This window comes from Paramisgurnus dabryanus, chromosome 1 (genome assembly GCF_030506205.2).
Source record: "Paramisgurnus dabryanus chromosome 1, PD_genome_1.1, whole genome shotgun sequence".
NCBI classification, from domain to species: Eukaryota; Metazoa; Chordata; class Actinopteri; order Cypriniformes; family Cobitidae; genus Paramisgurnus; species Paramisgurnus dabryanus.
The window spans coordinates 51,826,820-51,839,765 of record NC_133337.1 but is presented as its reverse complement, the minus strand read 5'-3'; the positions used below and the strand labels follow the sequence as shown (position 1 = coordinate 51,839,765).

At 36.3% G+C, this 12,946-nt stretch overlaps 1 protein-coding gene across 1 annotated transcript; it reads left to right on the top strand.

Moving 5' to 3' along the window:
- The first annotated feature begins 4,350 nt into the window (after positions 1–4,350).
- Positions 4,351–8,948, top strand: sost (sclerostin). The gene is made up of 2 exons (XM_065273277.1): positions 4,351–4,662; positions 6,911–8,948. Exons 1-2 carry the CDS (start codon positions 4,425–4,427, stop codon positions 7,327–7,329), a joined length of 657 nt encoding a protein of 218 aa, XP_065129349.1. The 5' UTR covers positions 4,351–4,424; the 3' UTR covers positions 7,330–8,948.
- Positions 8,949–12,946: the final 3,998 nt, after the last annotated feature.

The window sequence follows — 12,946 nt, the reverse complement described above, 5'->3', positions numbered from 1 at the left end:
TAATTAGGGATTAATTTGGTCTATAAACAATATCTGCAGATAAAAGCAATTTTTCACACTTTTGGATATTGATACAATGATCAGGGCAGATAACATCCTGTCAGTCAAAAGTGGTGAGAAAATGCATCAGAACAAATATTATGCACTGAAAAAAAAATGATTCATTCAATTTACTCCATTTTTTTAAGGTAAGTGGTTGCAATCAATTTATTTAAGCTGCATTTAAACAAACGTTTTTTATTGTATTTTAATGTACTAATTTCTTTGTTTAAATGTAGCTTAAATAAATTGATTGCAACCACTTACCTTAAAAAATTGAGTAAATTGAATTAATGATTTTTTTAAGTGTGTGATTATTTTGAATTGGGTGACAATGACAACAGAATTGCTGTTTGCATTTCATGATTTAAAGCAAAAGTCATTCTAAGTAATTGAATATCGGTATCGGCACATTTTGTAATGTGCATCACTGTTAATTATACTCTCCAAAATTATAAATTAATATAATAATATTTTAAATCAGGGGTTCTCAAACTTTTTTGTCAGTCAAACTCTTTCAAATACTAGAACAACATACTAAACAGCCCCCCTCTTTTCTTATCTTAATTAAAAATGCATATAACATTTTTATTTTGGATTTATATTTACTCTCATTATTCAGTCTCAAATCCCTGGCCAGTTTTAGCAAAATTGCTTTAATACAACACAAATTATTCATGTCCCCACTTAAATGAGTCAAATTCACATAGGTTTATTTAAAACACATGATACGCCTAGAACACCTTAATATTTTTCATTAAAACCAAAAAACGATATTGTAATAAACAAATTTTAATTATGTTATTTTTAACTCATTCCCCGCCAGCCGTTTTTTAAAAAGTTTCCTGCCAGCATTTTTTGTGATTTTCACAAGTTTCACAAAATGACTTCCAGTAAAAATTTCTTCTAAAAATATATAAACATACAAATATATCAAATGAAAAAAACAGACCCGCTGCTATTAACAAAACAGGAAAAATCCTATCTATATCTTTTTTTCTCTGCTTATAAACTCTTAAATATAGGTATTTTTCTTCAAAAATACATTTTTTTGGCAAAAAGCTGAAATAATTGCATTTATGTGAAGGAATTTTGTTAGAGATCAGATTCAGAACGATTATCAAAACATACACAGAAGTTAAAATTAGTAAATAACGTTTTTTCATAAATTGGGTAAGTGCCATCTAGTGGATAATAGTGGGATTACATATTAACATAAAAACTCATCAGGAACACGTTTTTTTTTTCTTTTCATGCAAATGTTTTCTCTCAATTGATGAGATAACTTGTCAATGGCGGGGAAAGAGTTAAAAGTTGTCAGAATATTTTTTTTCTCAGTGTTACATACAGTTATACTTTCACTGACAAGTTCTTTATTACCAACCTATAGTCACTTAAAGATAGTTCAAACAAAAATTGAAATTCTGCTATCATTTACTTACCCTCAAGTTGTTACAGACCTGCATACATTTCTTTGTTCTTCTGAACTTTCTTACTATGGAAGTCAATTGTGCTTCGGTTTTCTGCTTGCTTACAAATATCTTCCTTTGTGTTCAGCAGAAAAAATAAATGTATACAGGTTTGAAACAACTTGAAGGTGCGTAATGACAACAGAATTTTCCTTTTTGGGTTAACTACAGTATCCCTTTAATTGCTAATGCCATAATCTTTTACACAACACTAGACAATGAGGTATCCATAGATTGTGACATCAGCATGTCATATAAACCAACATTTCTTTTAAATGTGTGTAATTGAAAATGCAAAAAAAAATACAAATAATCAAAACCTTTTAAGCCATGTTAGGACATGTTTTGCTAAATATTACTTGTGGTAATCCTGAACCCGAAAAACTTTTAAAAATAAAAAAAGTGTAAAATTTTGTAAAATGGCACAATGCTTCAATAGACTCTCTTAAAACTGCTATAACTACATGCAGTGTTCATCTTATTCTCCCACAAAACCTATTACTGTAGTTCATAGCCACGTCAGAGAAAGCTTAATGATCTGACTTCAGGCTATTTTTTCACTAAGACTGTACACTGTGAGCACATCTTGTAAGAGCCATAAAGCAGTTTGAAAGGTTGTCCATTTGGAATGAATAATTTGCTTGGCGATTAGTGTAAGTGCTAGAAAAGCACCTGTGGCTGCAGTGTGCTTGTAATGCAATGAGGAACATAGTGGTTAACACATGGACTCAGCGGTCAGCATGGTTTGCCGAGGCGCATAGTGAAACCGCAGCTGAGGTTTCCAAAACTCTTAAACTCAAATGAACTCTTTAAAACATTGGAAGTGCTCATGGTTTGATGCGGCTAGTGATGACCATTTGTGGCTTTTTAAACATTTAATATGGTACAATTTGTGTTGATCTTTCAGACTAACGTTGACAGTATGAAAAATATGCTCGAAATGACGAAGGACTTGGCAGATTGGCTTGTGAGGTATTACTGTGGGCTTAAAAGGTTCATTTTGGGCCAAACATGGATAATGACCTGGAGAGGAGTTGCACTTTGTTAGACACGGATACAAATATGTAAGTTTTGCAGGTGTTTTATTTAAAATCATTTCGGTAAGTAGGGTATTTCTAAATCAGACATAAGTCCTCAGGACACTAATATATACCTTCCTGACAGGTTATGTTATCTGTCTGCTGAGATGCCTTAGGGGTCTCCAAATCTACTCCTGGAAGGCCGCTGTCTCACAGAGTTTAGCTTCAACCATAATCAAACACACATGCCTGTGATTTTCAAATAATCCCGAAGACCTCATTAGACGCTTTAGGTGTGTTTGGTTTGGGCTGGAGATAAACTTGTCAGGACCCCCACAAACCAGTTTAGAGCCTCCTGCTCTTGTTGGAGACCCTTTGCTTTGAGTATCCCTAAATACTAAAGATGTATAATCTTGGATTACTTTGATTGCACTTTATAATACACAAATAAACATTTTGTTTTGACAAAATAAATATTGAGGCTACAATGCAGGCCACTGTAAAACAATATACGTCTAAGTATGTGACTGTGGTTGTACAAAAAGTGCTGAGATATTTTTTTCAAGTTCTATTTCTGCTTAACCTAACCAGTCGAATCTGTAAACATTTATTGCTTAGATGCAAGTGACTATATTTGTATAGTCCAAGTGCATTAGTGTCCAGCACAGTGTTAATTTTGTCGTTTTCTTTTTTTAATATATCATGCTGGCAGCCATTGTAAATCTGGAACACATCTGAGTTTTATTTATGCTCAAGCTGCTATCTTGATAAAACACCCCTGGAGTCGGTGTTTTCTGTTCATAAAGCCAAGGAGATACAAAACAGCCAGTGAATGACAGGGAATGAACGCAGGCTACAATCAGACTTGGCCTGTGGTGTGCACTGTGCTTTGTCTTTTCTTCAAGATGATGAGACAAAAAGAGAACTTTCATTTCTCATTCTTACTGTTTCAAAGCCTCAATAATCTGCGAAATATGTATCAGCTAAATATGTGGTTGTTCCCTAAAAAGTGTCACATATACAGCCCTAATTTGCTATCTTATGTATGGTTTTAAATTTAGAATTAAATATGAATGGCGAATCAAATGATTCAAATGACTGAAGAATCATTTGGGCCAAGTGACAGAAATTTATTTGTTTGGGTTCCCTCAAGAGGGCAGTGTTTGTACAAAGTGTTGTTCTCTATTATCCAGTCACCCACACCACTGGACATTTTGGATGCCTATGTAATTTAGCACCTGATTCAAAGTATCAGCTTATAAGAAGAATCAATGATCTGAGACTGCACTTAATGGACAGTGAAGGTGCTTCAAGAAACCAGTTAAAGGGAATAAAAAAATAAATAAAAAAATACAAAACTGGATTTTAAAATCAGTCATAAGAATGATTAAAAGGAAAGGAAAAATTAAAGGAAGATTCACACATCCAGCTTTTCATCTTTTTAATGCACTGGTATAGGGTATAGCTGTGTAGTAGTCATTTACTAAAATACACTCAGTTATTTAAGTCAGTTATAAAGCAAGCTTATAAATAAAACCTTAAGTAGCCTACTCCATTCTAAATGACTGGTTTTAATTATAGAAAGTCGACCTATTATTTAATCAACCATTTTTATTAAATGTAAATAAATGAGTTTAAATATTTATATTTACTCGACTTTTGAAGTGAAAACAGTAAAAAACAAATAGCTAATACCTCTTGAGTTGACCTTACATTTCTGCGCGTGCCCCCTCCTCCTCACAAGTTTCTGAATGAGCCTAAACCCCTCCCACTTTGTGTAAGCGCTAAATTGTCTGTTTTTTTGCGAAACCTGTGGTACTTTAAAAGGGCAAGGCTCTCACGAGAGGAGGAAACCGGTAAAAGTTTGTCCACTGATCGTCTCGCGCTCTGTTTCACCATGCAGGTGTCTTTGGCGCTCGTGCAGTGTGGCGCGCGGCTGCTGCTGTTGCTGCTGCTGCAGGGATGTTTCACAGCTGCGCACGGATGGAGGGCTTTTAAAAATGATGCTACAGAAATTATACCAGAATATACAGAGGACACACAGCGACCCGAGGAGCGGATACTGTCCGACAATAGCACACTGAACCGGGCAAAAAACGGAGGAAGGAGGTCATCGGCCAACTCACATACTTATGGTATGTTACAAGAATCACATCTTTAATTATGTTAGTATAACTTGATCACATAAGTCGTAATGAAATACATATCAGATATTTGATTTTAAAGTCAAAATCTTTCTTAAAAATATAAATACAAATTTAAAATGTATATTTTGTACATTTCTTTTTTTATATATTATTTTAATTAAACTAACATTTTATTAATTAACACATAAATAATTAAAATAAAACCTTGTAAAAGTATTAGGAATTTATTAAACTTTGTTTTCTGAGATGATCTACAAATAAACACCGAACCAGACGTACACTGGTAATTATATGCGTATTTGATGCTGCATGGCGCAATAGGATACGTCTTCAAAAACTACAAATATTTAAACCATTTATAAGATACACTGCACTGTATATTAATAACGTTTTGCACATTTAAGTAATCACAATTAGGGTAACACAATAACAGTTTAAGGTGTTTCAAATTATTTGTTATGAAATACATGCGGTAGTGTCAAATAAACCATTTCAACGCGCACTGCTTATAATATTTAACTGCGTAATGTTTTCAATTTGACTATACACCATCAAATGGTCACAGGACTAAGAAATCCACACTGCATTAATAGTTTAATTTATGCAAGGCACGCACAGCCATCATTAATTTCTATAATAACTACATTACAGTGATGTTGGCTTAAAATAGATGTGGCAGTTTTTAAATAAAGGCTCTAAAGTAGTTGTACACATGTTTCACCTTTTCACCAGCTCAAGTGATGCACTAACTGATAAATCCTTTTTATTCCACAATTTTAAATAATTAGCCAAGGTCTACCTTGCCATAACCATCTAATTGCAACAGCATGGTAGCTTAAAATGTGAGAAGTTATTCTTAGGGGTAGTTTCTTCAGGGTATTGCCATAAGTGAATGACTCCCACCTGTGAAAAGCAAAACTTAAATTCAAACCAAACAATGTACAATGGGTGTGAGATTTTCGAAAAATATATAAGAACTTGTTTCCAGAGCACAAATCAAGACTTTGGTCTAAAACAAAAAGTAAACTTTTGTCTTGGACTTGCCTTGGGAGCATGCTTTGGAAAACTTTTCAAGTCTTAATTTATTGCTTAATCAATATTAAAATACAAAGATTACTTTGGAGAAAACATTAAGAGATCCTTCATGGAAATGGTATTAAGCTATGACATTAATAACCAAAAGTAAACATTAAGCAAATCCAAAAGTGAACTAGAGATGCAAGATAATCTTAAATATCTAATTATGTTAGTGAACGTAAATGATGTTGTGTAGCAGCATAAGGAAACAGTTATCAAGGCACTCGCTCAATGGGGGGTGGGATGAGGTGGGTAAATCACACTCTTATGTGCAGCTCTAAAATGGGTGACGTGTATAGTTTCTCTGGTGGTCAGTGTGGGGTCATGTAGAGATATGTTGATCTTCGCCTGGCCCTCATCCAGCTCCTTCCCACACTCGCAACGAGCCCTCATAAAACATCAGATCAGACTTTCGGAGAATCATGGGAGGCAGAACCTGAACTCATCAGGCACATAAATCCTTTGTTCTCCATGAGAAAAGCCAAAGAAGGAAACGGATCTCTCCACTCACTGCTTTATCTCTTTATTTGACACATCTGATGAATTGGGTTGTAATTAAGCAAAGAGCTATTGAAATACAAACAACATCTTACAGATAAACTCCATGATCATGCTATTAACTTTAAGAAATCAAAGCTTTTTGCAAAAACGTTAGATCCGATTATTTCTATTTTGTCTTTTAGGGACTTGAAGTATTCCAACCTTAATCATTCACATATACTGTATACCTCTTTGTCCAAATTAAAACCAGATTTGTGGACATTTAAGCCCATATATCTCCACAAAGTGCATATATAAAACTTTAAAATGTTTAAAATATACATAAAATTAAATTGCATTTGCCTCTCTAGATGTACACACAACAAAAAAAATCTTTCATGGCAAATCCACTTTAGGGTACTTTATGCTTGTTTATATAACAATGAGGAAAACATTAAAGTATGTTTCGTGTATTGTAGAACAAACATTTCCCTTTTAAATCCTTAGTGTAGCATGCATGACCATATTGAATCGATAAAAACATGTCTTGGTAGCTGTGTTTTATTTAAGATACATCCCTAAACAATTTTGTAAACATTTAACTTATCGGTTTGAAGTTTTGGTTGGACTGTGTTCTGCATTACGCTAACCATTTTCTCCTTCCTCTTCTGTGCGGTAGGAGCCTCTGAACTAAGCTGCAGGGAGTTGCGTTCTACGCGCTACATTACCGACGGATCTTGTCGGAGCGTCAAGCCGGTGAAGGAACTGGTATGCTCCGGTCAATGCCTTCCATCCCATCTGATGCCAAATTCAATTCTAAGGGGAAAATGGTGGAGAAGCAATTCATCCGACTACCGTTGCATACCCGCTCACTCCCGCACCCAGCGGATACAGCTCCAGTGTCCGAACGGACCGAACAGGACGTACAAAATCCGAGTAGTCACCTCTTGCAAGTGCAAACGCTACACTCGCCATCACAACCAATCGGACCCCAAAGAGTCGACTTCCCAGAAGCCTCGGCGCAACAAGAAGCACACGCGCCTTCAGCAGGGACGTGGCCGGAGCAAAACACCTGATATTAACAGCAATTCGTACTAAGGAGAACGTCCTTACTGTGTGTGAACTGAAAAACTCTCTCTTGCTCACATACACACTCACACACACATACGAACACACCTATATACATGCGTACTTCCGAGACGGCAATCCTCAACAGCAAGGGGAGGAGAAGAAAAAGGACTAAATGAATTCCCATTCCCAATGTATTTCAGATGTCTCACTGTTTGTATGTGCTTTTGAGGCTAAATAGTCCCAGTAAGAGAGATGTTTGATTACAGAACACTAGAGGACTAATGGACTTTTGAGTGCTGTTGTGACAGATTAGTTCAGGGAATGTGATAGCCGATCACTTCATGAAATTTTTGAGGAAGGATTATTTCCTTAGGAACAACTCCCCAAACTCATGCCTAAGCAGTTCATTCCTAGTTTGAAGGTCATTGAAAGTTTAAGCTAACCAAGGTCAAACTCTTGACTGATCCAAACATGTCTCTGATTTGAATGTTTAAATACAATATCTTGCATCCTCTTTTGGGATACGGTGCAGCGTATGATTTGACCGTCCGATGTGGTTGAGCCCTAGAGACAAGCTGCTGTTGACAGATTGCGGAGGCCCAGAATTCTTAACCTTGCTCATTTAACCAACCCATGAGTCCTCTTGACAGGTTGGGAGGCTGAGCCAGTCATTATGTAAGTTTCATTTCCACAAGAAACTTATCTGAACCTGCAGTACAGCCGTGTTACGGAGAGTTTGAAAAGTTGTCCCCAGAGGTCAAGAACCGCAATCGGTATTTCTGTGACTTGTCCTAATTGCCAAATAGTTCCATTCCTGTGTTTAGGATTTGAGTCATAAAAAGCCATTTCCTCTAGACATGGTCAGTTCCTGTTTGTTAGAAGACCCGAAAAAGAGGCCCACATGTGCGAGAATCAGTTGCCTTGCGGGCATAGAACTTTGCATCGCCATTCTTCATGGAAACCATTTGGAGATATTCAGCCATCTGCAATCACTAGCAGATATCTAAATTGTTACCTACATCCATTACTAAACTTCTCAGTGAACATCATCAATCCTGTGTCCTCATCTGCTTTTTGACAGGAACGATGAGACAAATGAGAACATTGAGGTTACTTGGCTGGATGTTGATATTGCGCCGGATAAAGAAATAAGAGAATGCCAAATTGGACAGTTTTGTCTACAAACACGGCCATTCCACAATCCTGGCCCCGGTCCATTTTGTTGATTTGTGCAAATCGTTCAACTAAAGAAATTTCTGCTCATGACTTCCTCGCCTCTGTTTTCTAAACAGTGCTGACAGGGTTTGCTTATTTTTCAATAGTGTATTTGGAATAGCAACTGGAAGGGATTTTTCTAATGTAAACACAGTTGGCCATAAATAGCAATGTACATACTGTACCTGTGTGGTCTTTTTTAGCGGTATCCTCGAAATGAAGGAGTGCTCGACAAATAGATCCACACCCAAAAGACTGTTACAAAGAATGAACTGCATATATTTATTTTTTGAATTTCACTTTTTAAGTTATTTATGCAAACTTTTTGTAGAAAATAATAGGCATTATTGTACTATATGTAATTATAGTGAATTTCATAAACAAAAAAAGGATAACATGAATAAAGTTAAGCAATGTATATGTGAAAAGAAGTGTTTGTTATCATTCTTCTCAGACTGCTTTGACAGATCCTTTCTGCTCTCGTTCAGCGCCCGCACGCTAAGTCTGTCCTTCAATAAGCCCTCTGTAAACAATACTGTGCAATTAGGAAGTAGAGGCTTTGTAGCACTTTGGAATGTCTAAGACACCTTTACAAAAGGCGAGAGGAGGAAATCGGCATAAAAAAATCCCCACGTCAGATGGCAACAGCACAGTCACAACAGAAACGACTCTTTTTTTGTCAGGTATGGTGAACTCAACCCATAGGCCGGAATTCATTTGTTTGTTTAAGCTTTTGATAATACTCACAGTCTGAGCCAAACATTGTAAAGGAAACATAGATTGGCAGGCTTGTTTTAGTCTTTCTAATCTTGATGCCCTGTGTGTGTGTGTCCTGTCTGTTACACGCTTCACTGCTTTGTGTACTTCAACTCCTTATATGTGTGTAACCGGGTCCAGACTGTTCAGTACACAAAACTAAACGCAGTGATTGCACAATGTCATCAAGCAAATCAAACTTTTATTTACTACGTGGTGGAGTTATGACTACAAGATACATAATCAAACACAGAAGATGAACAAACTATAATTCTTTATCTATTAGACGACAATCTAGTACGGCAGTCCTGGTATCAATATCGGGTCACATTCATTGCCAATCCACGTGGCATGCTCTTGCTCAAAAAGCTGGAAGGCATAGGCATTCCCAAGTAATTCAAGAACAAGTGTTTAAATGTGCCACACGAGTAGTTCCCAAAAAATGAATGCTGACAAAGCATCTGACCTGAGTTACGAGTCCTGAATGCAGCACTCGGGAGGAACCTGGCACAGATCTTCATAGCCACAGGGGAAGCATGTGTATGCAAGAGAGGTCAACTGAGACTTACTCTCAATGTGTGTTTAACACTTTTGTGCCTGATTCGCAGTCACTCGGACCTTAAAGTCTCCAGAGACAATGTGCTTTTGTTATGTTGAAGTCCAAAAGTGGCATTCAATTCAATCCACTTGACCTTATTTTGACTGACGATGAACCAGAAGAATAATGTATTGCAAAGGGCCGTTCTGTCACTGTTTATGAGTTCTTAAAGGTCTCATTTATAGATGTTTTTTCTAAAATTGAGGAACATAAAATTAATGTGCATAGCATAGATTAGAAAATATTTGTTCTTGCAAGATGACTATAAAAACTCTTAGGAAACTCCAAAGGAAACATTATTGCAACAAAAGAAAACGAATTAAAGCAAAACCACTGTCTATGAGAAATTATTAATTTCTTCTTTGTGAGGTTAACAGTGTGTATAATAAGTCATTGTATAACCTCTAGACTCTTAACCTTCCCATGTCTCTTAATCCATTCGCTAACCTCATCATCCCAGTATACAGTGGACTTTAAACACATGAGGATGATCATGTAAATCTGACTGAACCATTGCAGAATGTCAATTCCATTCAGACTGGATACATGCAAACCTATTTTATTTCCAAATCTAGGCTTAAAAAAACATCAGATGAGGTTGAGATTTACACTGATTCAAATAAGTACTGCCTAAAACAAAATAAATCATCTTCTAGTGATTACTGATCTGTTGGCCGAGACCGTGCTGTATGTTTTGGCTCAAAAAAGTAAAAGTTGAATTCTCACAGTTGAAAAATGCACAGTGGCCAAACTTGAGAGGATCCGAGTGCAGCATCTTTTGAATACAAAATCCCAGAGCCCATATGTAAGAAATACAGAACCAGAGACAGAATAAACAGGGACCAAGATTCCCCAACATACCGTATTTTTCGGACTGTAAATCGCTGCGGAGTATAAGTAAGTCGCATCAATCAAAAATGCGGCATGAAGATGAAAAAATATATATATAAAAGTCGCAGTGGACTACACGTCGCATTTATTTAGAAAATTATTTCACAAAATCCAAGAACAGACATTTATTTGGAATGGCAAGTTATTCAACTAAACAATAGCACACAGAACAGCAGGCAGAAAACTGTAGGTGTCCGTATGTTAACGTAATACAAACAGTTATTTAAACGATACACAATAGCATACAGAACATACCTGGAAGGCTTAATAGGCTAAATGAACAGAACAAGCCAACACACATCAAGTTCACAGGCTCTTCATTCCACATCACTAAATTCATTGAAATACATAAATATAGGAGCAGCATATAGCGGACTCTCACGGCTGTAGACGTAATGATGTCTCTTGGTTCTTATATGTCAAAATGAATTCATACTGACTTACAAGTCGCACCTGACTATAAGTCGCAGAACCAGCCAAACTATGAAAAAAGTGTGACTTAAGGGCTGTTCACATTATAACGATAACGATAAAAGAAAGTTTTGAAAATCGTTTTATATTAAAGAGAATAGCGGAGTTCACACCACAACTACAACGATAAAGATATATTGAACAATATCGTTGGGATCACTTTCTGTGTGGTTACCCGCTGTGCAAATGCAATGCATTTACATATTCAGTGACACTTTTGCAACAATTGCAAAAGTTTTTATAACAAGAAACATCCAATATTAGTTAAAGCCATTAAAGGCAAGTGATTTGCACGAATGCCGCGCGCGTGAGTGAATTAGCATAAAGTTATCGTTATGATGTAGACGCTAATATATTTATTGTTATCGTTATCATTATAATGTGAACTAGAGGTTGACCGATGTGTTTTTTTGCCGATTCCGATATTTAGAAATAAGGGCAGCCTAGGGGTGGGCGGAATGACCAAAAATCTATTTGACGGAATAAGTCATTTTATTTCACGGAACGGTACATTTCACAGTACATGTTTTTCAGTTTATATTGTTTTTTGATGATAAAAATGTACAGAAATACACCACTTACTATAGCTTTTAACTAAATGCTCACCACAGTTTTAAAATATGAGCAATTTAAAGTTAATAATGTTAAAGTGAAAATGTTATCGCTGTGTGTCGCCCGTCTCTTTCAATGAGGCGTTTCTAAATCTGCTTGTCATAAACAAATGAGTTCCATCCACGCCAGTAACTGACGAGAGAAGGATGACGTGAACTCCACTGCTTTGTTCTCCTTGGTAGTCGCTCCCGAAAGTCGCTTGACATTTGCATAAAGTTAAACTTTTCTTAACTTTCTCCCATCGCTGGACACGCCCATACGGTCGCCAACGGTCACTTTCGCTCGTGTCGCCGGAAGTCGCCAGGTTTCCATTGAAATGAATGAGATCGCGTCGCTCTTCTACTGCTTGTCGTTGGCTGTCTGAGGCTATGTTTACATTAATGCGTTTATCCTTTAAAACGCTTTACTTTTGCTACGTTTACGCCTTTCATCTACACTACATCACCGTTTTCGACCCTCATAAACGGATTCGTTCGCAAACGCTGAAGACCCTGTTTTAGTTTGAGAACTCAGACGTTGCTCTGAGTGTAAATGAACGTAGACGGAGTCTTATGTAAACGAACAGCTGATGTTAACGTGACAGCGCATTTTCAAAGTAAAAATTATTTTATTCATGTAAATGTTGGTTTGTTACGGAGGTTTTGCCAAAAATAGTAAACATCTACCAACCAGCTATTATAAACGCTATATCGGATTGGTTTAACATGTATCCTTATAGATAATGTCTGTTTTATATGAATGTTTGAGTATTGTTGGGTTTAATGTGTTTATGTTTTGTTTAAATTTAGTTAGCTTACGAAAGATAGACTGTAATTTTAAACGCCATATAGGCGTTGCAAATGCCAATATGAAGGGAGAATTGTAATGGGTCAGACATTATTTTCCAGTTTAATGTAAGTTTTGTTTGCTACTTTAAAATGAATTTCGTTTCAGATAATTTGTCTCTTAATTTTAATCGATGTTTTGTTGATAAGTTTTGTGAATATAAATTAATAAAAACAATAAACTCAACGTCATTAATATAATGCTCGTTTAGGTGCTTGCGCTTTTAGATATTTCTGTGTTGCTAGCGGACTACGTGCACGGACCTCGCACACTTTT